At 33.3% G+C, this 21,721-nt stretch overlaps 1 protein-coding gene across 1 annotated transcript in view; it reads right to left on the reverse strand.

Annotated features, from left to right (window-relative positions):
• The window catches only part of ABCB5 (ATP binding cassette subfamily B member 5), an 87,738-nt gene that overhangs the window by 43,908 nt on the left and 22,109 nt on the right, over positions 1-21,721 (reverse strand). The window contains exons 12-15 of the mRNA XM_006181974.2: positions 20,648-20,851; positions 11,362-11,532; positions 4,427-4,588; positions 344-484 (exon numbers count right to left, since the gene is read on the reverse strand). Of these exons, the coding sequence (XP_006182036.2) occupies positions 344-484; positions 4,427-4,588; positions 11,362-11,532; positions 20,648-20,851 (678 nt within the window). The remainder of the gene's footprint in view (positions 1-343; positions 485-4,426; positions 4,589-11,361; positions 11,533-20,647; positions 20,852-21,721) is intronic.

The raw sequence follows: 21,721 nt of genomic DNA on the forward strand, positions 1-21,721 counted from the left end.
TAATGAACATATCCACTATCCCTGTAAGTTTTCTCCTGCCTTATATAATCCCTTTCTCCCATGCCACTCAGCTGCCAGTGCTCTTCCCCTATAACAACTGATATGTTTTCTGTCACTATAGATTGTTCTGCATTTTCTAGAGTTCTATATAAATGGAAACATACAGTATATACTTTTTTCATCTGTCACAATGATGTTAGAGTAAAGTTCAGGAAAGACTTATATTCTATAAACTAGTGCTATAATAACATTTTACATTTAATAAATTCTAAATATTGTAAGGATTGTATCAAAATTCACTGGAGAACATGTGGGCAAAACTTGTTCTCAGTTGAACCATTACCTCTTTACATTGGATGGATTCCTCAGACTTATCAGCAAAGTCTGACTTGATGCTATTCATAGAGCACAGAGGAATTGAACTGGTATTTTTTTCAGTAGAATATGCCATTGTTTCCATCTCTTCATCAGCTTTTTTAATATCCTTAAATGAAGAATATACATGTTACCACCAGAATAATGCCTTAAAAATTCAAAGGAACTTTATTAAGCATGCCTCTGTTATTGAAAGTGGTGTATTCTTCATGGGGGATGGCGATGGGAAGGGACAGACTGGGAGTTCGAAATCTGTAGATACTGACAGGCATATGTAGAATAGATAAACAAGATTATACTGTATAGCACAGGGAAATATATACAAGATCTTGTGGCAGCTCACAGCGAAAAAGAATGAGACAATGCATATATGTATGTACATGTATAACTGAAAAATTGTGCTCTACACTGGAAAATGACACAACATTGTAAACTGACTAAAACGCAATTAAAAAAAAAGTGGTGATTCTTGTGCAGTTCTTGCTGAAGTTTTCAGGATGATAGATATCTAGTAAGTCCAACTCATCCTATAATGTTAGTGAGTGACAATATCGTACTATGCCTTTTTTTCCAAATACCTGTATAATTAACGGGAGAAAACAATGTCTTAATCTAAATCAGTTATTCTATTAGCAAGAACAGGTCTTAGTAAAAGGAGTTTTGGAGGAAGATGACTCAAATATACTGTCTCTGACCCCTTCTTCCTAGCCTTTTCTGGAGCTTGTAAATTTATAACATGTAGCTAGCACTTAAATGTGAGGCTGGTCCTGGGCCTGAGAAAGATCTTAGGAGACAGTAACATTTTCCAGGCCTGCCACCTCTGCTCATTTCAAACTGATCAAAAAGAAAAATTGGTGGGACCAGCTCCAAAATAATAAGAAATGCCAAAGACATCAAGTGAATCTTAAAGACTATTTAAATCACAGGATAGAATGAGGTTCTAATTCTAAACCAGATTGCTCTAAGTTAGTTTTTGTTTTTCTTGCTCCTCCAAGAAATGAGACCAATTTTAGTGATATAACCGATTTACATGTCTGCTTATCTGAATGTGTTGTGAGTAAACTGTGACTTCCTCATGAAGAGATGGGAGGAGAGGTAAAGACAGAAATGAAGAGCCTAGTTAGGATGATGGGGGCCCAGATCAGAATGAAGTGAGGAGATGGACAAACTTAGATTAAGGTGCAAAGGAGAATATGCACACTGAAGGCTTCCCAGGGAAACTGGGATTCTTTAAGATTAACAACTGCTAATCAGTCATTTCAAAGTCCCATGAACTTTAACCAGCCTTATACTATCCTAACATCTTTAATCAGACATTCTTTTATGCTATCACTTTCTTTTTTTCCCTATGAATTTCTCTAACAAGAAGGAAATCTTTTATTTGGCTTTTTTTTCCCCCAGGAGCTACTTACTTTGTGGCAAGTTTAAAATAAAATTTGATTTCTTCTCATAATAAATTTTTCTAAAGAGGTGCTTTAACAGGTCAAAGACCTGAGAAGGCTCCTAGACAAAGGAACAATGATGAGAAGTTTTGGTATGTATATATCTCTACCTGTTTTTATTCCATTTTTACATGGAAACTCACTAGAGGAAACTTGCAGACTCACTATGTTTATAAGTAATTGTACATTCTAGATAGATAATTTTACAACATTAGTCTATACATGATTATAGTTTATAATCATGGTTTGAACTTTTCTGAAAAGTTTGATTAGATAACAAATGCTAATGTTAAAAATAGTAATATAATAACATTTTTTATGCCAACAATAATTCTAAGCACTTTACATGAATGAACTCACTTAATACTCATTGTAATTCATTAATAGGTTACTATTATTTTTCCCATGCTAGAGATTAGAAAATTGAGGCACAGACAATTTAAACAACTTATCAAAAAAAAAAAATAAACAACTTATCAAGGTCCTAAAACTATTAAATGGCTGAGTAGGGATTTCAACTTGAAGTGTCTCCAGAGCTTGTAACCTTAACCATTCTGCTATGTTGCTTTTTGGTACTGATTTTCTTTTCTTTTAAAAATTTTTAAAAAATATACTTAATTTTTTTTAGAGCAGTTTTAGGTTCATAATAAAACTGAGCAGAAGGTACAGAGATTTCCCCTATACCCCTTACCTTCACAAATGCACAGTCTCCCCATTACTAACATGGGGTTGATTTTCTTAGCAGCATTAACTTTGTAATACTTACGATAATCATGAATTGTCATAAATTGATTCATTTGGACACTACAGACATAGTGGCAAATAAGTGCAGCTTTTTATAAATATTACTATTTATGTAGATATCATGTATGTTATGCTAATTACACAGTATCCAGAATATCAGAGTTGTTCACTAAAAATTAATATTTAAAATGATATTGTTATATCACAATGAATGTTATTTTAAGTAATCAGAGAGTACTAATCCATTTTGAATAAGGTGTTTTTAATTTTTACACACTTATACCACAAACACTCCATTTTTGTTTCCCTTACATTGTGAAACTCTTTATTAACACCTTATAATGGAGTTTTAGTTTAGTTACAGTAAAAAATAAAGAAGTATTACTTCAAAGAAAGATCTTAGTGTAGATTTTACAAATCTCAAAATAGGGTTTAGTTTGACTATAGTTGTGTTTTTTTATTGTTACAATGATTTGTTTGAAAATATTGAATTTAATAACTTAGTAAATTATTAAGTATACTATGGAATGAAAATCATGCAAATTTAACTGACAAATTACACCTATATTTTATCTTTAGAGGAAATATGGCCTAATATGAAACAAAATTGGAATCAAGCAGTTTTCAAATCAATGTAAAATTACATCTTCAATTTTTTTAAACTATCATTTCTTTATAGGATGTATTTACAAATTCTTCACTATAGCATTGTGAAGAAAGCTAGGGTTTGAAATTTTAAGTCTGATGAGATGGAGGCTCATAACTTACTGAATTTCCTAATTTGTAAAATAATAATGTTGACATCAAACATGTAATCAGATAGTTGAAGAAGTAAAAAACTGAAGAGTTGAGATTAGTTGTCTGTAGAAGACCTCCTGGAAAGAATGCTGCCTTCCAGACTAAGAGAAGAAGGCAGAATGAAGAAGATAGCTAGAGCCTAATTCCTACCACGTAAACTAAGGTGCCCTAACAAAAAGCTATGTGAAATTCAGTAGGGTAGGTCACATAGTTTGCAGAAATTTAGATCCTAAAAAACAGGAATTTGCCTTTGTGTCTCCATCATTATCATGCCTCCTCTGATTGCCTAACATAAGCTTTCTAGTCCACCTGTGAGAATGTAATATGTACATGGTATGGACATGTGTGTGCATCCTTTAACTCCGCAGATATTTTTTGAGTGGCTACTGTGTGCCAGGTACTGTATTAGTCTCAACTTTTCCATTATCTGACTTTCATTATCCAACTCTTTTCCATTATTCCCTCAACACTCATTGTTACTTATGGAAGGCTGGTCTCCTTTCTGTTTAGTTTCAAACTAAGTTCCTTCTTACCTCCATACCATCTAGATTTCTCCTCCTTTTCCACCTCCTACTTCCTTGCCTTCAAGACTTCATGGATCTTTCCATGGGTAATCTACTTCCTCATGTTCCCACCAATTTTGCTTCTTATTTCTACAACTTGTAACATCTGTATGCATGACTTTGCATTTTGCCCCTATAGCTAAGCCTTTAAGTAGAGATTGTGTGTTAAGTGTCTCTGTGTTCTGAAGAAAAGATTACAGTATATATAGAGTATATCAGACTGTTTTAGATCTGCCACATACAAGCTTTGAAGCCTATTTGTAGTGTGCCTGAAAAATATTAGGTGCTATGTCTCAATTAGTTCTTTAACTTTCATCATATTATCTAGCACAGTATTGAGGATTTTAGATACACCGAATTTCTCCACTGAGGAACTATAAATAAATCTTGGTTCTTTGTGAAACCTAAGATTATAATTCAGGACTTCTGTTTTCTAGCATGGCATGCTCTCTGAAAAGTTTTTAAAAACCCTGCAAATAAAACATTATGTCATATAAACATTACCTGTGACATTGCAAGTGAATAATATAGACCTTGTTTTGCCATTAGTTCAGCATGTGTTCCTTTTTCCACTACCATCCCATCTTTTATGGTCACAATCATATCTGCATTTCGAATAGTGGAAAGTCGGTGAGCTACCATAATTGTAGTCCGACCTTTGCTTGCCTATAAAATAATAACCATAGAAAATAAACGTAAAATTAGCAGAAATAACAAACTAAATATTCAAGAAAACCTCTAGTAGTAGTATTTAAATATCAAAGAGTCTTACCTTTGGATATAGAAGTTTGAAAACTTTAATCAATTAGGAAAACCAACATAAATAAAAATAAAAAGAAAGGTAGGAAGTTAGATTCCAAATGGGAGGATTTATAATACCATAATATCTTAGAAACAGACAAACATAACATCTTAGAAACTAAAGACCATTTACTCTGAGCCACCTACTAGCTGCCTGGTTATTAGAAACTAAAAGTAACTAGGAAACTTAAGCTTACTATTTCTCATTTTCTTCATCTCTAAAACAGTGATATTACTTAACTAGTTGGGTACAGATTCAAGATAAAGCATATTTTAAACTTTTTAACAAGTATTATATACACAATGGAGAAGTACATGTAAGTGTTAAGATCAGTTCACCTTTACAAACCAAATACATCCAGATGCACAGCACCCAGATTAAGAAACAGATCAATACCAGTCCCCAGAAACCTGCTTCAGGTTCTCTTCTAATCTCTGTTGCCATTCACCCACACCAACATTACCCACTATCCTGACCTCTAACAGCTTAGATTAATTTCGTTTAGTTTTTTCTTTTATATAAATGGAATCATGCAGTATATACTTTTTTGTTCAACATGTTCTTGAGGTTCATCCATTTTGTTGTATATAGTTGTAGATCATTCTTATTGCTGAATAGTAGTCCATTGTGCAAATATATCACAATTTATTTTCCACTCTACTGCTGATTGGCACTTGGGCAGTCTCAGGGTTTTTCCTATTATGACAAGATTCCTATACATGTTTATTTGGTGGACATATGTACACAATTCTATTAGTTGTGTATCTAAGAGGGGAATTGCTCAGCTTTTTAAAATTCTGCCAAGCAGCTTTCAAAATAGTTGTCCCAGGTTATGTTTCCTCAACAGTGCAAGAGAGTTATGGTTACTCTATATTCTCACCAACACTTGGTTACTTCTTTTTCTAGTAGGAAAATACTATCATAGTGTGGCTTTTATTTGCATTTTCCTGATGACTGATAAAGCTGAACAACTTCTTACACGGTTACTGACAATGTGGATAGTCTCTCTTGTGAATGGAGGTTTTTGCTCATTTTTCTTTTTTTAAATGCCTTTATTGTGGTATGGTTCCTGTACAGTAAACTACACATATTTCAAACGTACAATTTGATGAATTTTGATAGACGTATATGCTAATGAAACCACTACCACAATCAAGATAGCTAACATTTCCATCCCTCTCCAAGAGGTGCGATTTTCAAATTCTCAATTTATTCCTTCCTACTATCTTTACTCCCTGGTAACCATCAGTTTGTGTCTATGTCTGTGAGTCTGTTTCTGTTTTGTAGATAAGTTGATTTTTGCCCTTTTGTTTAGATTCTACATATAAGTGATATCACACGGCATTTTTCTTTCTCTTTGTGGCTCATTTCACTTAAAATGACAATCTCCAGGTCCATTCATGTTGCTGCAAATGGCATTATTTTATTCTTTTTATGGATGAGTAGTATTCCATTATATAATTGTACCACATCTTCTTTATCCAGTCATCTGTTGATGGACATTTGGGTTATTTCCATGTTTTGGCTATTGTAAATAGTGCTGCTATGAATGCTGGGGTGTATTGAATTACATTTTTGAATTACATTTTTCTCCAGATATATGCCCAGGAGTGGGATTACTGGATCACATGGTAAGTTGATTTTTAGTTTTTTAAGGAACCTCCATACTGTCCTCTGTAGTGGCAGCACCAATTTATATTCCCACCAACAGTGTAGGAGGGTTCCTTTTTCTCCACACTCTCTCCAGAATTTATCATTTGTAGACTTCTTAATGATGTCCATTCTGACTGGTGTGAGGTGATATCTCATTGTAGTTTTGATTTGCATTTCTCTAACAATAAGTGATGCTGAGCATCTTTTCATGTGCTTGTTGGTCATCTGTCTGTCTTTTTTGGAGAGATGTCTATTTAGGTCTTCTGCCCATTTTTTGATTGGGTTTCTTGTTTTCTGATATTAAGGAGTATGAGCTGTTAGTTTATTTTGGAAATTAGTCCCTTGTTGGTTGCATCATTTGCAAATATTTTCTTCCATTCTGTAGGTCGTCTTTTCATTTTGTTGATGGTATCCTTAGCTGCGCAAAAGCTTTTGAGTTTAATTAGGTTCCCTTTGTTTATTTTTGCTTTTACTTCCATTACCCTAGGAGCTGGTTCAAAAAATACATTGCTGTGATTTATGTCCAAGAGTGTTTTGCCTAAGCTTTCCTCTAGGTGTTTTATAGCATCTGGTCTTACATTTAAGTCTTTAATGCATTTTTTAGTTTATTTTTGTATATGGTGTTAGAAAATGTTCTAATTTCAGTTGTTTGCAGGTAGCTGTCCAGTTTTCCCAGCACCACTTATTGAAGAGACTGTCTTTTCTCCATTGTGTATTCTTGCATCCTTTGTCACAGATTAATTGACCATAAGTGTGTGGGTTTATTTCTGGAATCTGTACCCTGTTCCATTGATCTACATGTCTGTTTTTGTGCCAGTACCATTCTATTTTGATTACTGTAGCTTTGTAGTATAGTCTGAAGCCAGGGAGTGTGATTTCCCCAGCTCCATTCTTTTTCAAAACTGTTTTGGCTATTCAGGGTCTTTTGTGTTTCCATACATATTTTAACATTTTTTTGTTCCAGCTCTGTGAAAAATGTCATTGGTAATTTGATAGGGATTGCACTGAATCTGTATATTGCCTTTGGTAGTATGACCATTTTAACAGTATTGATTCTTACAGTCCAAGAACATGGTATATCTTTCCATTTGTTTATATCATCTTCAATTTCTCTCATCAGTGTCTTATAGTTTTCAGAGACAGGTCTTTTGTCTCCATGGGTAGGTATTTTATTCTTTTTGGTGCAATGGTAAATGGTATTGTTTCCTTAATTTCTTTTTCTGCTATTTTGTTGTTAGTGTATAGACATACAACTGATTTCTGTATACTAATTTTGTATCCTGCAACTTTACCAAATTCATTGATGAGTTTTGGTAGTTTTCTAGTCACTTCTTTAGGGTTTTCTATGTATAATATCATGTCATCTGCAAACAGTGACAGTTTTACTTCTTTGTTTCCAATTAGGATTCCTTTTCTTTCTTTCTCTTCTCTGATTTCTATGGCTAGGACTTCCAAAATTATGTTGAATAAAAGTGGTGAGAGTGAGCATCCTTGTCTTGTTCCTAATCATAGAGGAAATGCTTTCAGCTTTCCCCCAATGAGTATGATGTTAGCTGTGGGTTTTTCATACATGGCCTTTATTATGTTGAAGTATACTTGACTTACAATATTATATTAGTTTCAGTTGTACAACATAGTGATTCAGTATTTTTAAAGATTATACTCCACATTCAAGTTATTATAAAATATTGGCCATATTTGCTGAGCTGTCATTCCAGCCATTGTTAAGGGCAAGATCTTCCTGGATCTGAGAGGCCAATTTCTTCTGTGTCACTATTCTTCCATGCTCAGAATTAGATTGCTTTTCTTTCTTGTAAAATAACATAATTTTATATCAATTTTAACCTTTTAAAGTATACAATTAAGTATACTCACGTTGTTGTGCAACCATCACCACTATCCATCTCCAGAACTTTTTCTCCATCCCATACTGAAACTCTGTACCCTTTAAATCATAATCCCCTATTCCCCGCTTCCCTCAGCCCCTGGTAGCCTCTATTCAACTTTCTGTCTATGAATTTTACTGTTCTAGGTATCTTATATAAGTATAATTATACAATATTTGTCTTTTTGTATCTGTCTTATTTTAGTTAGCATATGTGTTCTAGGGTCATCCATGTTGTAGTTTGTGTCAGAATTTCCTTTTCTTTTTAAGACTGAGTACTACTCCATTATATGTATATATCACAATTTGTTCATCCATTCATCTGTCAATGGCTAATTGCATTATTTCTACCTTTTGGGTATTATGAATGATGCTGTGAACAATGGTATACACATATCTGTTTGAGTTCCTCCTGTCAATTATTTTTTGGCTATATATCCAAAAGTGGAATTGCTGGATCATGTAAGTCAGTCTATGCTTAATAAAAGGCTAGTTTTGGAGAATGATCTGATTTCAAATTTAGTTTCAGTCCCTAGCAGATTTAAAATCTTGATGGACTACACCACGGTAGTTATGTCAATGAGCTAGAGGGCCCACTGACTGGGTACAGGTTCTGGCTTCACTGCTTCCTAGCTGTTACTCAACCTCTCTGTGCTTCACTGTGCACATATGTAAAATAGGAGATTAAATGTTCATATCACTGAGTTCTTGTAAGGGTTAGTTATTATTGTCCACTTGTTCCTTTATTAAACCTAAAATAATGACTTATGAACAGTTCAGGGGGTCTATGAATCTCTCAATATTATATATAAATCTTTGTGTACAGGTGCATTTGTAGATTATTCTGAAGAGTTATAGTGGTTTATTTTTCACTGTCGTAGATTCTCTATGGGACCTTGATCTATCAAAGGGAGAGAAGCATTATTCTAAAAGAAGTTAGTGGCCTATAATTTAACACCAAGCCTTTCAAATGTGAACTTGATTAAGCAAGCATATAAAATGTCACATGTTGCTTTTGGGATGAGGTATTCTCTGTGTTACTTTTGTTCCCCTGGCTAAATTCCAGCCAAGAAAATTCTCTTGCAGAAATCCCCTTTCTCTTTTCAACTATTATAGGGTTGCTACAAATGGTAAAAAAAAGGAATAAAGAAAGGAAAAAGGAAAAGGAAAAGAAAAAAAAAAACTAAAAAGTTCCTAATTCCTTTTTCTTTTTTCCTGTGGGCTAGGCCGTTATCATGCTGCAGGGTCTGAGAGTTCTTAGACGCGCAGAAATGAGACCTGCTGGATGTCCTACCTTCCTTAGGTGGGGGCCTCTTTAAAGACTTGATTCCATAACCACCATCTATGTGGTATGTGTAGAGAACTCTTATGGCACTGGAGTGTTCATTACTTTGCCTGTATCTTAACTCTCCTCTTCACCACAAGTCAGTTATATACTGAGCTGTACATAATTAATCCATTTACTGTGCTACTTGTCACCTCATTTGTTACCAGTTACCCTCACTCCACAAAAGACCAGCAAAACCTACTTAAAGCAGCTTCATACCTATACATCTCTACCATGTATAGAGGGATGTATTGTAACCTCTTTAAAAACTAGAAAACAATAGCAGTAAATGAATTAAAAATATTAAATAAAAATAAGTTATATATGTGGAATAATAGCTTACAAACATTTTACATTCTCTTACACTTATGACATTTCATTTTAATCAGTATAAAAAAATTTCTAAGTTTATTATGTCACTAAGCAAATATTTATTTTAAAAGTATGAAGAAGTTTTGATTGCCTGAAGTGATTAACAAAAGACAATGGGCACCTTTAAACTCTAAACAACTCTAGAGCCTATTATAATATTTTAAATCTTATATATGAATGTCAATTACATCTCAATAAAACTAGAAAAACAATCAATGTAATTTAAGAGACAGTTTAGTGTAATCATTTTTCAGTATGCTCAAGCCCTAAGAAAGTAAACATCAGTATTAATAAACACAATTTGAGTGTTCTCTATAGAGCCCTGTTATTAAGTATAAAAAAATTAATAAAGCATTAGCCATACTTTTGAGGGAATTATTGTTTCTTCTCCACAAAAATGAAGGAAATTTGGCAAAGTGTCCACAATAAAGATGAATTTTTGTATCACTTATTATTTTATGGAAATAAGAAACATCATGAGCAATATGTGGCACTCTTATTATGGGATGGAAAAAAGGGTGAAAATTTATACAATCTGATTTATAAGTTGACAATAGTAACTAACAGATTTTTCAGTAAGCAGTGGGGTACTCTGGCTGCCAGTAACCATTTGTGGCCACACAAAATCAGTGTTTAATAAGATAAACCTATAATTTTCTTAGAGAGAAAAACACTTGATACATTTTCAAACAAGCTCAAAGTAATATGTGCCATTAAGCCTTCTGAAGGGTTTGAAGGCCATGATTTAAAAGGGTTTGGCCATTCAAAAAAGAATTCCATAGTTTTTCATATCACCACATGACTCTCCCAGATGCAGTGCAGTTTGGTAGAGGGCCATGGCTGTATTGTGGACATGAAGCATGTGCAGCAGCTTGCAGTGAGCAGGAAGTCAATGTGAGGTCTGAGGGCTCAGGACTGTTGAAGGAGGATGGTTCAAGGTCAAGGCAAACCACACAGTATGCTTCTCCACTTGAAGTGAAATTAAATTAAAAGAGTACTCTGGGGTTGCCCTAAAGAGGAAAAGTGGTCAGAGAAGAGAATCCCACAGGTGTGTACAGAAGAGGCAAAGGATGGGATATGGTTATAGTTGTGATGGTGGTAGAGGTATGGGGTTACTCTGAGGAAGAAAGTATAGATCTGTTGGAATGGAGGTATGCATAGGATGACTGTTTAAATATGAGCCTCATATATATTTTTAACACCAAGTACGTCATCCTCTTTTCTCCAAATCAATTCCTATAACCATCACATAAGTTTTTACAAGGATGAATACCTTGCATCTGTACCATAAGGAGGTCTCTGAAATTAATAAACAATCTATTATGTAGCCATAGTTTCTTATATTTAAAAACAATGCTGAACCAAGAATATGAAAATAATAAATGTGTCTACTCACTTACCTTCTCCAGTGCAGCTTGAACTAGTGATTCACTTTCTGTATCTAGGGCAGATGTAGCCTCATCTAAGATTAGAATCTTCGGGTTTCGAACTAAAGCTCGAGCAATTGCGATTCTCTGTTTCTGCCCTCCACTCATTTGAGCTCCCTTTTCCCCTACCAAAGTATTAAATTTCTAATGAAAAATATGAAAGAGCACAGAAGAAGGCACCACGATCAGATGATTAGAACAGGAAATGGCACTCACAGTTACGTTTTAATGCCAGCTTAATCACTACTTCAACCTATGATTTTGTTCTTTGTAAAAACAAACAACTGTTTTTAAAAAAAGAGTCTAATGAAGAGAGAACATAAAAAAAAAATTGGCTAGGACTAAAAGGAATGAGAAAATAGGAGAATCAAGAATTTTAAGGACGATTAATAATAATTTGAACCAAATTTCAAAGTTTTAGAGATATTTTTAGAGATATTTTAGAAGGCATTGGTATTTTTAAAAGAAACATTGTAATGCAAATACCTTACTATTATTTGAAATGCTTATTAACAATTTAATATAGTATCCCCAATTTCCTTCCTGTATACTCTGAAAAATAGTATGAAAAAATTACTGCAAAAACAAACTTCTTCTCAAAACTGTTTTTAATCTTGGGAGACTTTTTAGGTCTTATTTTACTTTTTTTCATATATGCATCTTTAATAAGGCAGATGTTATTAGAGATTTGAGGTTGGAGATAATTTCTAGAACTAAAGAAGCATAGTTAGTAATATTCTATTGAGTTACGTCCCTGATCCAAAGTTCATTTCTTTAAGAATTTAAATTTAAATACTCTTTTTAAATCTTTAATTTCTAAAACTTGACTTTTCAATTATATATATATACTCACCTTATTGAGGAGTAACTTATTTGCAATAAAATGCACACATTTCAAAAGAACAGTTCTATGAGTTTTACAAATGAGTATACCCATGTTAGTATCACTCCAATAAAGATACAGAACATTTCCATCACCCTAGAAAGTTTTCTGATGATCCTTTCCACTCAAAACCCACATTCTGCCTCAGGATACCACTGATTTGACTTTTATCACTATAAATTAATTTCACTAGTTCTAGAACTTCATTTAAATAAAATCATACAATATACCCTTTTTTTAAAAAAAAATAATTTTTTAGAGAAGTTTTAGGTTCACAGCAAAATTGAGAGGAAGGTTCAGAGATTTCCCATATACGCCCCTACCTCCTCACATGCGTAGCCTCCTCCATTGTTAATATCCCTCACCAGAGTGTTTGTTACAAGTGATAAACCTACACTGAAGCATCATAATCACCCAAAGTCCATAGTTTACTTTATGATTCACTCTTGGTGCTATACATTCTGAGTTAAACAAATGTAAAATGACATGGATCTGTCGTTATAGTATCATACAGAGTCCTAAAAGTCATTCACTGTCCTAAAAGTCCTCTGTGCTCTGCCTATTCATCCCTCCACCTCTGCTGTCAAACCCTGGCAAACCCTAATCTTTACTGTCTCCTTAGTTTTGCCTTTTCAAGAATATCGGTAAAGTTGGAATCAAACACTATATAGCCTTTTCAGATTGGCATCTTCACTTAGTAATATGCATTTAAGGTTTCTCCATATCTTTTCATGGTTTGATAGTTCATTTCTTTTTAGTGCTGCATAAAATTTGGATGCATCAAAACTCACTTATCTATTCACCTATTGAAGGACATCTTCATTGCTTCCAAGCAATTATGAATAAAGCTGCTATAAACATCTGTGTGCAGGTTTTGCATGGACATAAGTTTTCAACTCTTTTGGGTAAATACCAAGGAACATGATTTCTGGATAATTTGGTAAGAATATGGTCAGTTTCGTAAGAAACTGCCAAGCCATTTTCCAAAATGACTGTCCCCACCATCAACGATGCTCTATATCCTCCCCAGCATTTGGTGGTGTTGGTGTTCTAGATTTCAGCCATTCTAATAGGAATGTAATGGTATCTCACTGTTGCTTTAACTTGCATTTCCCCGATGACATATAATGCAGAGTATCTTTTCACATGCTTATTTGCCATCTTTATATCTTCTTTGGTGAGGTGTCTGTTAAGGTCTTTGGCTTATATTTAATCAGGTTATTTTCTTATTGTTGAATTTTAAGAGTTCTTATTATATATTTTTGGTTAACAATCCTTTATCAGATGTGTCTTTTGCAAACATTTTTTCCCAGTCTGTAGCTTATCTTCTCGTTCTTTAGATGTTGTCTTCCACAAAGCCAAAGTTCTCAACTTTAGTGAACCAGCTTATCAATGACTTCCTTCATGGCTCGTGCCTTTGGTTTTGTATCTAGAAAATCACTGTCACATCCAAATCATCTAGGTTTTCTCCTATGTTAGGACTTTAATAGTTTTGCATTTTAATTAAGGTCTATGATCCATTTTGAGTTAATTTTTGTGAAGGATGTAAGGTCTGTGTCTACATTCATTTTTTTTACATGTGGATATCCAGTTGTTTCAGCACCATTTGTTTGTTAAAAAGACTGCTTTGCTCTATTGTATTGCTTTTGCTACTTTGTCATAGATAAGTTGACTATATTTACATGGGTCTAATTCTGGGCTATGTATTCTGTTCCATCAATCTATTTGTTTTTCTTTCACCAGTATGGCACTGTCTTCATTACTGTAGCTTTATAGTAAGTCTTGAAGCTGGATAGTATAGTTCTTAACTTTGTTCTCCTTCAATGTTGTGTTGGACATTCCGGATCTTTGCCTCTCCACATAAACTTTAGAATCAGTTTATCGATATACACAAAATACCTTGCTGGGATTTTGACTGGGATTGCATGGAATCTATAGATCAAGTTGGAAAGAATGGATGTCTTGACAATATTGAGTCTTCTTTTTCATGAACATGGAATATTTCTCCATTTATTTAATTTTTTTATTTTATTCATCAGAGTTTTATTGTTTTCTTTACACAGATCTGTACACATCTTGTTAGATTTATATTTAAGTGTTTCATTTTCTGGAGTGTTAATATAAATGATATTACGTTTCTAATGTCAAATTGCACTTGTTCATTGTTGGCATATAGAAAAGTAACTGACTTATGTACATTAATCTTGTATCTTGCAGTCTTGATATAATTGCAGTATGTACAGTTTTGGTCTGTTTTCTTTTACCTAGCATAGTATTTTTGAGTGTCATCCATTTTGTATGCTATCAATAATTCACTCTTATTTATTCACGGTGTAAATCTATCTTGGGTTGCCAGATTTAGCAAAAACAAAAACCCATGGAACTCAGTTAATTTTGATTTTCAGATAAATAATGAAATTTTGTAGCATAAGCATAGTTCATACAATATTTGGGATATACTTATACTAAAAATTATTCAATGTTAATCTGAAATTCAAATTTTACTGAAAGTCCTACATTTCATCTGACAACCCTATATCAATCACACTTTGTTTATACATTCAGCTGCAGATGAACATTTGGGTTGTTTCCAATTTTTTAACATGAATAAAGCTTCTATGAACATTCATATTCATGAGACTCTTGTGGTCATACTTTCATTTCCTTTGGAAAAATATGTAGGAATAGAATTCTGAGTCACAAGTGTATGTTTAACATTATAATAAACTGGCAAATTGCTTTCTAAGATGACTGTACCAATTTCATTTTATTCAGAATGAATGAGAGATCCAATTGCTTTACAACTTCACCAAAAGTTATTATTGTTATTCCTTTTAATTATGGCCATTCTACTGAGAGTGGAATTGTATGTCACTGTAGTTTTATACTGGATTTCCCTAGTAACTAATAAGGTTGAATATTTTTCATATATTCATATATATATATTTGTTCATTTAATTCTTTGTGTGAAATGTCTATTCAAGTTTTTGTCCATTTTTAAATTTTTTATCTAATTACTGTGTTGTGAAGTTTTTTATATGTTCTGCGTACACATTCTTTGTCAGAGCTGTGTACTGTGAGTATTTTCTTTCACACAATATCTTGCCTTTTTATGTTCTAAATGGTGTCTTTTAACAGATTTTAATTTCAGTCAAGTACAGTTAATCATTTTTTAACAGTAAATGCTTTTCTATCTGAGAAATCTTTTCCTAACTCAAAGCCATGAAGATTTTCCTGTAAGTTTTTATTTTTGAACTTTGATAGCTTAAGTTTTTACATTTGGTCTAAGATTCATGGCAAGTTATATATTTATGGTATGAGGTAAGGGCCACATTTCATTTTTTTTCCATATGAATATGAATTTATCTAGCACCATTAGTTGAAAAGACTTACCTTTCCCCCACTGAATTACATTAGCCTTTTCAAAAATCAATTGACTAGATATGTGTGGTTCTATTTCTGGACTCTGTTGTAGTCCACTGATCTACGTGTCCATTGTTATGCATTTAACACTGTGTTAATTGCTATCTTAAAATTAGCTATTGTAGGTCTTCCAGATTTGTTGTTCTTTTTCCAAAATTGTTTGGTCCTTGGTCCTTTAAATTTCCAAATAAATTTTGTAATCAGCATGTCAAGTTTCTACACATGAAAAAAGGCTGCTGGGACTTGTAACTGATAAGAGCATTAAATTTATAGATCAGTTTGGGATGAATGCATATTTTTAGAAATATTCAACCTCTCAATCAATGAATTAGGTATGCCCTGTTTATTTAGATATTCCTTAATGTTATTTCACATATAAGCAATGTTCTATAATTTTCACATAGAAGATTTACGTATCTTTCATTACATTTACTCTATTTTATATTTTTTGATGCTACTGTGAATGCCACTTTTAGTTTTAATTTCATTTGTAACTGTTGCTACTATTTAGAGATCTAGTTGATTTTTTTTCATAGTTATAGGTCTTATTAAGGTTATCTACTTCTTTTCGAGTAAGTTTTGGTAGTTTATGCCTTTCAAGGAATTGACTCTCATTTAAGGTGTCAAATTTATAGGCATATCTTTGTTCATACTATTCCTGCACTAACCTTTTAAAGTCTTTGGGATCAACAGTGATGTACCTTCTGGAAATTAATCCCTTGTCAGTCACATCGTTTATAAATATTTTCTCCCATTTTGTAGGTTGCCTTTTCGTTTTGTTTATAGTTTGTTGTGCAAAGGCTTATAAGTTTAATTAAGTCCCATTTGTTTATTTTTGCATTTATATCAGAGAATGTTTTGCCTATGTTTTCTTCTAGGAGGTTTATGGTGCCCTGTCTTATGTTCAAGTCTTTAAGCCATTTTCAGTTTATTTTTATAAATGGTGTGAGGGAGTGTTTGTTCTAATTTCAGTGATTCACATGCAACTGTCCAGTTTTCCCAACACCATTTGCCAAAGAGACTGTCTTTTCTCCATTGTATGTTCTTGCCTCCTTTGTCAAAGATTAATTGACTGTTAAGTCTGTGGGCTTATTTCTGGGCTCTCTATTCTGTTCCATTGATCCATATGTCTGTTTTTGTGCCAGTATCACACTGTTTTGATTACTGAAGCTCTGTAGTATTGTCTGAAGCCTGGGAGGGTTATTCCTCCAGCTTTGTTCTTTTTTCTTCAATATTGCTTTGGCAATTCTAGGTCTTTTGTGATTCCATATAACTTTTAGGATTATTTGTTCTAGTTCTGTGAAAAATGTCCTGAGTACTCTGATAGGAATTACATTTAATCTGCAGATTGCTTTTGGTAGTATGGACATTTTAACAATATTAATTCTGCCAATTCAGGAGCATGAGATATCTTTCCATTTCTTTAAATCAACTTTAATTTTCTTAATCAATGTTTTATAGTTCTCTGTATATAAGTCTTTCACTTCCTTGGTCAAATTTATTCCTAAGTTATTCCTAAGTATTTTATTTTATTTTTTTTGATGAGATTTTAAAATGGGTTGGACAAGAAAACAAACAACTCAATCAAAAAATGGGTGGAAGACCTAAGCAGACATTTCTCCAATGAAGACATACAGATGTCCAATAGGCACACGAAAAAATGCTCAATATCACTAATTATCAGAGAAGTACAAATTAAAACTACAATGAGGATCATCTCACTCTTGTCAGAACAGCCATCATTAAAATGTCCACAAATGATAAATCCTGGAGAGGATATGGAGAAAAGGGAACCCTCCTACACTATTGGTGGGAATGTAGTTTGGTGCAGCCACTATGGAAAACAATGTGGAGAATCCTTAAAAAAACTAAAAAGAGATTTACCATATGATCCAGCAATCCCACTCCTGGGAATATATCCAGAGCAAACTCTAATTCAAAAGGATACATATACCCTAATGTTCATAGCAGCACTATTTACAATAGCCAAGACATGGAAGCAACCTAAATGTCTATCAACAGATGATTGAATAAAGAAGTTGTGGTATATATACAATGGAATACTACTCAGTCATTAAAAAGAATGAAATAATACCATTTGCAGCAGCATGGATTAACCTAGAGATTATCATACTAAGTGAAATAAGCCAGAAAGAGAAAGAAAAATACTGTATTATATCATTTATATGTAGTATCTAAAAAGTACATGTTGTTCAAGGGTCAGCTGTAGTTCACAAATACTGATACCTTGCATTTTCATTTTTATTTAGTTCAAAATAGTTTTTAATTTTCCTTAAAACTTACTCTTTCATCCATAGATTGTTTAAAAGTAGGTTCTTTAATTTTCAAATATTTGTGGATTTTCCAGATGTATTTCTGTTATCGATTTCTATACTTTAATTCTACTATGGCTCAAGAACATATTTTATATGTTTCCTTTGAAATTGTAAAAAGCTTTTTCTTTTCATGGTCCAGAATATTGTTTATCTCAGTGAACATTCCATGTGCACTTGAGAAGAATATTTTCTGCTTTTACAGGATGGAGTGTTCTACAGATATCAGTTAGATCTAGCTGGCTGATAGTATGGTTCAGGTCATCTATATCATTAATGATTTTCTGCCTACATGTTCTATCAAGTACTAAAGACTTCAACTAAAATTGTGGATTTGTCCATTTCTCCTTTCAGACGTGTCAGTTTTTACCACATGCATCTGAAGCTTTTCTTAAGTACATAAATACTTAGATTATGTCATCTTACCTATGGATCATAGTTTCCTGTTTCTTTGCATATCTAGGTATTATAGAATATATACTGAATTCTGTGCTTGTCATGTTGAAGAGACTTTGAATTCTGTTTTCTTTTGAAGAAAATGTTGATTTATGTCCTAGTGAGCAATTCAAATACTGACTAATCCTCTTGAACTGTGTAATCTTTGTTTTATGCTTTGTTGGGGTGAATCTGTAGAAAGTCTCAAAAATTGGCAGAACCCAACATCCAAGTTCTGTCTCCTTCAGGGATCTTGTCATGGCTTGGGTTTTGGATTTGTTAGGGCAGGTCTAGAGTCAGCCTTACTCTAAGGTGTGGTCTTTACTCCTAAGGTGTGGCTTTTTTTTTTTTTTTTTTTTTTTGGGTGTGTGTGTGTGTGTCTTAGCTATATGCCTGAGGTATTAAAACAGTGTTATGTGATCTCTACACTCAGGACGGGCTGTGTTTTCAACATCTTCGCCACACTGCTTTACTTCTAGTATCTATGTTCTCATCTCAGATTTATATCAGCTGCTCTCTGGTAAGCCTTAGGTAGTCTTAGCCTCAGAGGATTCCCAAGGGATGCCTACATGGATTTCTGCCCCCCATGTTCTCATGTCCATCTCATAAACACAGCTCTCTCATTGCCTCCCTGGTTGTTTAAGCTGCCAGAAATTCTATCTCTGCTTTTCAGCTCAGTGGGACTGCCATATTCTGTCTAGATTCCATTTTACAGATGTGGTCAGGAATTTGTTCTCCGGCAGCACACTGAAAAATCATGGACTTTCTTAAGTTTCCTTTCTCTCAGGATTCACAGTTTTGTGCCACTTTTTGTCCAATGCTTGGAAACAATTGTCTCATGCCTCATATATTTTAGCCAGTTTTATGGCTGTTTATGGGAAAAGGCTAGCAAGTATCAGTTAATCCTAATATATTAATTTTAAAATATTTGTATATCATGGAAGGAGTAATGGTATTTATTTGTGTGCTTTCCCTATGTTTTCACCTATATGAATTAACCACTTCTGGAACTTTTATTTATTATTATGCTTATTCTTATTTCCTTGGTTAACTGTGGCTGTGGAATTTAGTTTCCATCATGATAAGCCAGTATTTTTAATTTGTTCTGTTTTACATCTTTCAGATTTACTATTAGATTTATAGGACTGGGACATACTTTGTGTAAATACTGGACTTTTAGCAAAAGCAAGTCATAAGTTACAGGGAATAATTTAAGAGGCACCAGAAAATTCCCTAATTCCAAGTGGGAAATTGAAGATCGCTGCTGTTTTGAGGACAGGAAGTCACTGAAAGTGTCAAAAAAATCAAAGAAAGGAAGTCTGCGTTTTCCCAAACTACAAGGCAAAGAATAACCTCAAGCCCTTAGTGTCCTAGTTATGACCCTAAATAACAAGGGTAGGAGGTAATAATTGGCAGAACAAAAGTTTTCGTGAAAAAAAACAAAAGTAAGTACAAAATTATCATGAGTGTGGCTTGTGTAATATATCCTTTAAAACAAACTTTTTTGTTATTGTTGTCTTCCGCGATGGTAGAATTTTATCTGTAGTTTAATTTCAAATTTCATCCTTCATATTTCACTACAATTTCAGATGATACTGATGAACAGATACTTTGAGAAATGTAAAAAAAAAGTTTTTATAGCTCTCTAGCAATTCTAAATACCCATTAGGATCTTATATGTCCTAATATCAAAAATTCAACTATAATTTCACATTTCCTGTCCAATATTAGCTCCATGTACTTCTAAAAACAATGATATTTTTCCTTTTGCCTTATCACAGAACCAATCTGAACAGTATGTGACATTCCCAGTCTTAGCCACAAGATGGCCTTGCAAATCAACATTATGAAGGTACATAATTTCTCAGCTGGGAGTGATAATTTTGTCTTCTATTTCTTTTTACGTATCCTCTTATGTATTTTAACGTATCCTCTATTTTTTTTTCTTTTACATTTGCAGTGTGAACCAGTAAGAACTAAATATGATTAAAAACTGACCATTCAATGATGTATTTCTTCTTTTGGATGTTACCATGCTCTTTCATTTATAGATGTTTCATCTAGGACAATGCAAAAACTAATCACACTCCCCTTACTCTGTAAAAGTTACTGTTTTGTTATTTTATTTTGGAATATTTTGGTGCTTTAGCTTTAAGCTAAGGACACAGGCTACATGTGTACTTACCCTGGGAAACTCCATTATAAAATCATAAGCATTTGCTTCCTTTGCTGCCTTCTCAATATCTTCATCAGTCACGCCATCTCGTCCATATTTAATATTGTTATTAATGGTGGTCCCAAACAAAACGGGCTCTTGGCTGACCACTCCAAAATGTTCTCGATAATGTTGCACATTTAAAGTTCTGATGTCATTACCATCCACCGTGATCTGCCAATTCAAAGCAATGAATCATGTTGTAATGCTTTTCACCACATTGGGTTTAGAGTCCTTTTTACTAATCCCAAACACAAGCTGAGAAGCAAGGTTTTTTAGGAATCAAAGACTGACTATATTTTGACAAAATATTTATAGCATGAATATTGCCAACAGACTTTTCCTGGTACATGGGAACTAATAAAACCTCAAAAAAAATGGCTTAAAATCTTGCCATCTGAATATCTTTATTCCAAGATCCACAAATTAGGTATTATGAAGATATGTATTCTAGGAGCCACAAATGTTATCATGTAGACACATGTAATAAACTTCTGTTTTGTTAAAGACTGATCTGACCTTCGCATTTTTTTCTTAGAAATACCCTACTTTCCCTTCAACACTCTACTCCGCTGCAAAAGGTAAAAGTGTATTCTACTCACTGCTATGAATAATAGTAAATTAACCCTGTCTTTCCCATAGATAATGCCATTACCTATTACTCCAACATATTCCAATGACAGAAGCCAAGGTTTGATAATTATAACTTTGGTATTTCTCACCAACTGGCATTCTGTCTGGGCATGGGTATTCTATGAAACTGCTTTATATATGGAATGCTTATCCAATAATTTATTGGTTCAATATTAGCATAGATACATGAGTCTACTATACTCCAAATGAAGACTTAAGAGGTCAAATTTAGTGAAATCAGGCTCTAGAAGAGTAGATCTTCTTTTAAAAATAACAGTTAAAAATTGAATAGAAGCATTAAGAATTATGCATCTGTGACTATCACAGTCTTGTTCTCTACGCCACTTACAAGGCTGAGAAAGTTAAGTGCAACATATACATTAAAGAAAAAATAGGAGAGCATATTTCCTA

Source organism: Camelus ferus, chromosome 7, assembly GCF_009834535.1.
Source record: "Camelus ferus isolate YT-003-E chromosome 7, BCGSAC_Cfer_1.0, whole genome shotgun sequence".
NCBI classification, from domain to species: domain Eukaryota; kingdom Metazoa; phylum Chordata; class Mammalia; order Artiodactyla; family Camelidae; genus Camelus; species Camelus ferus.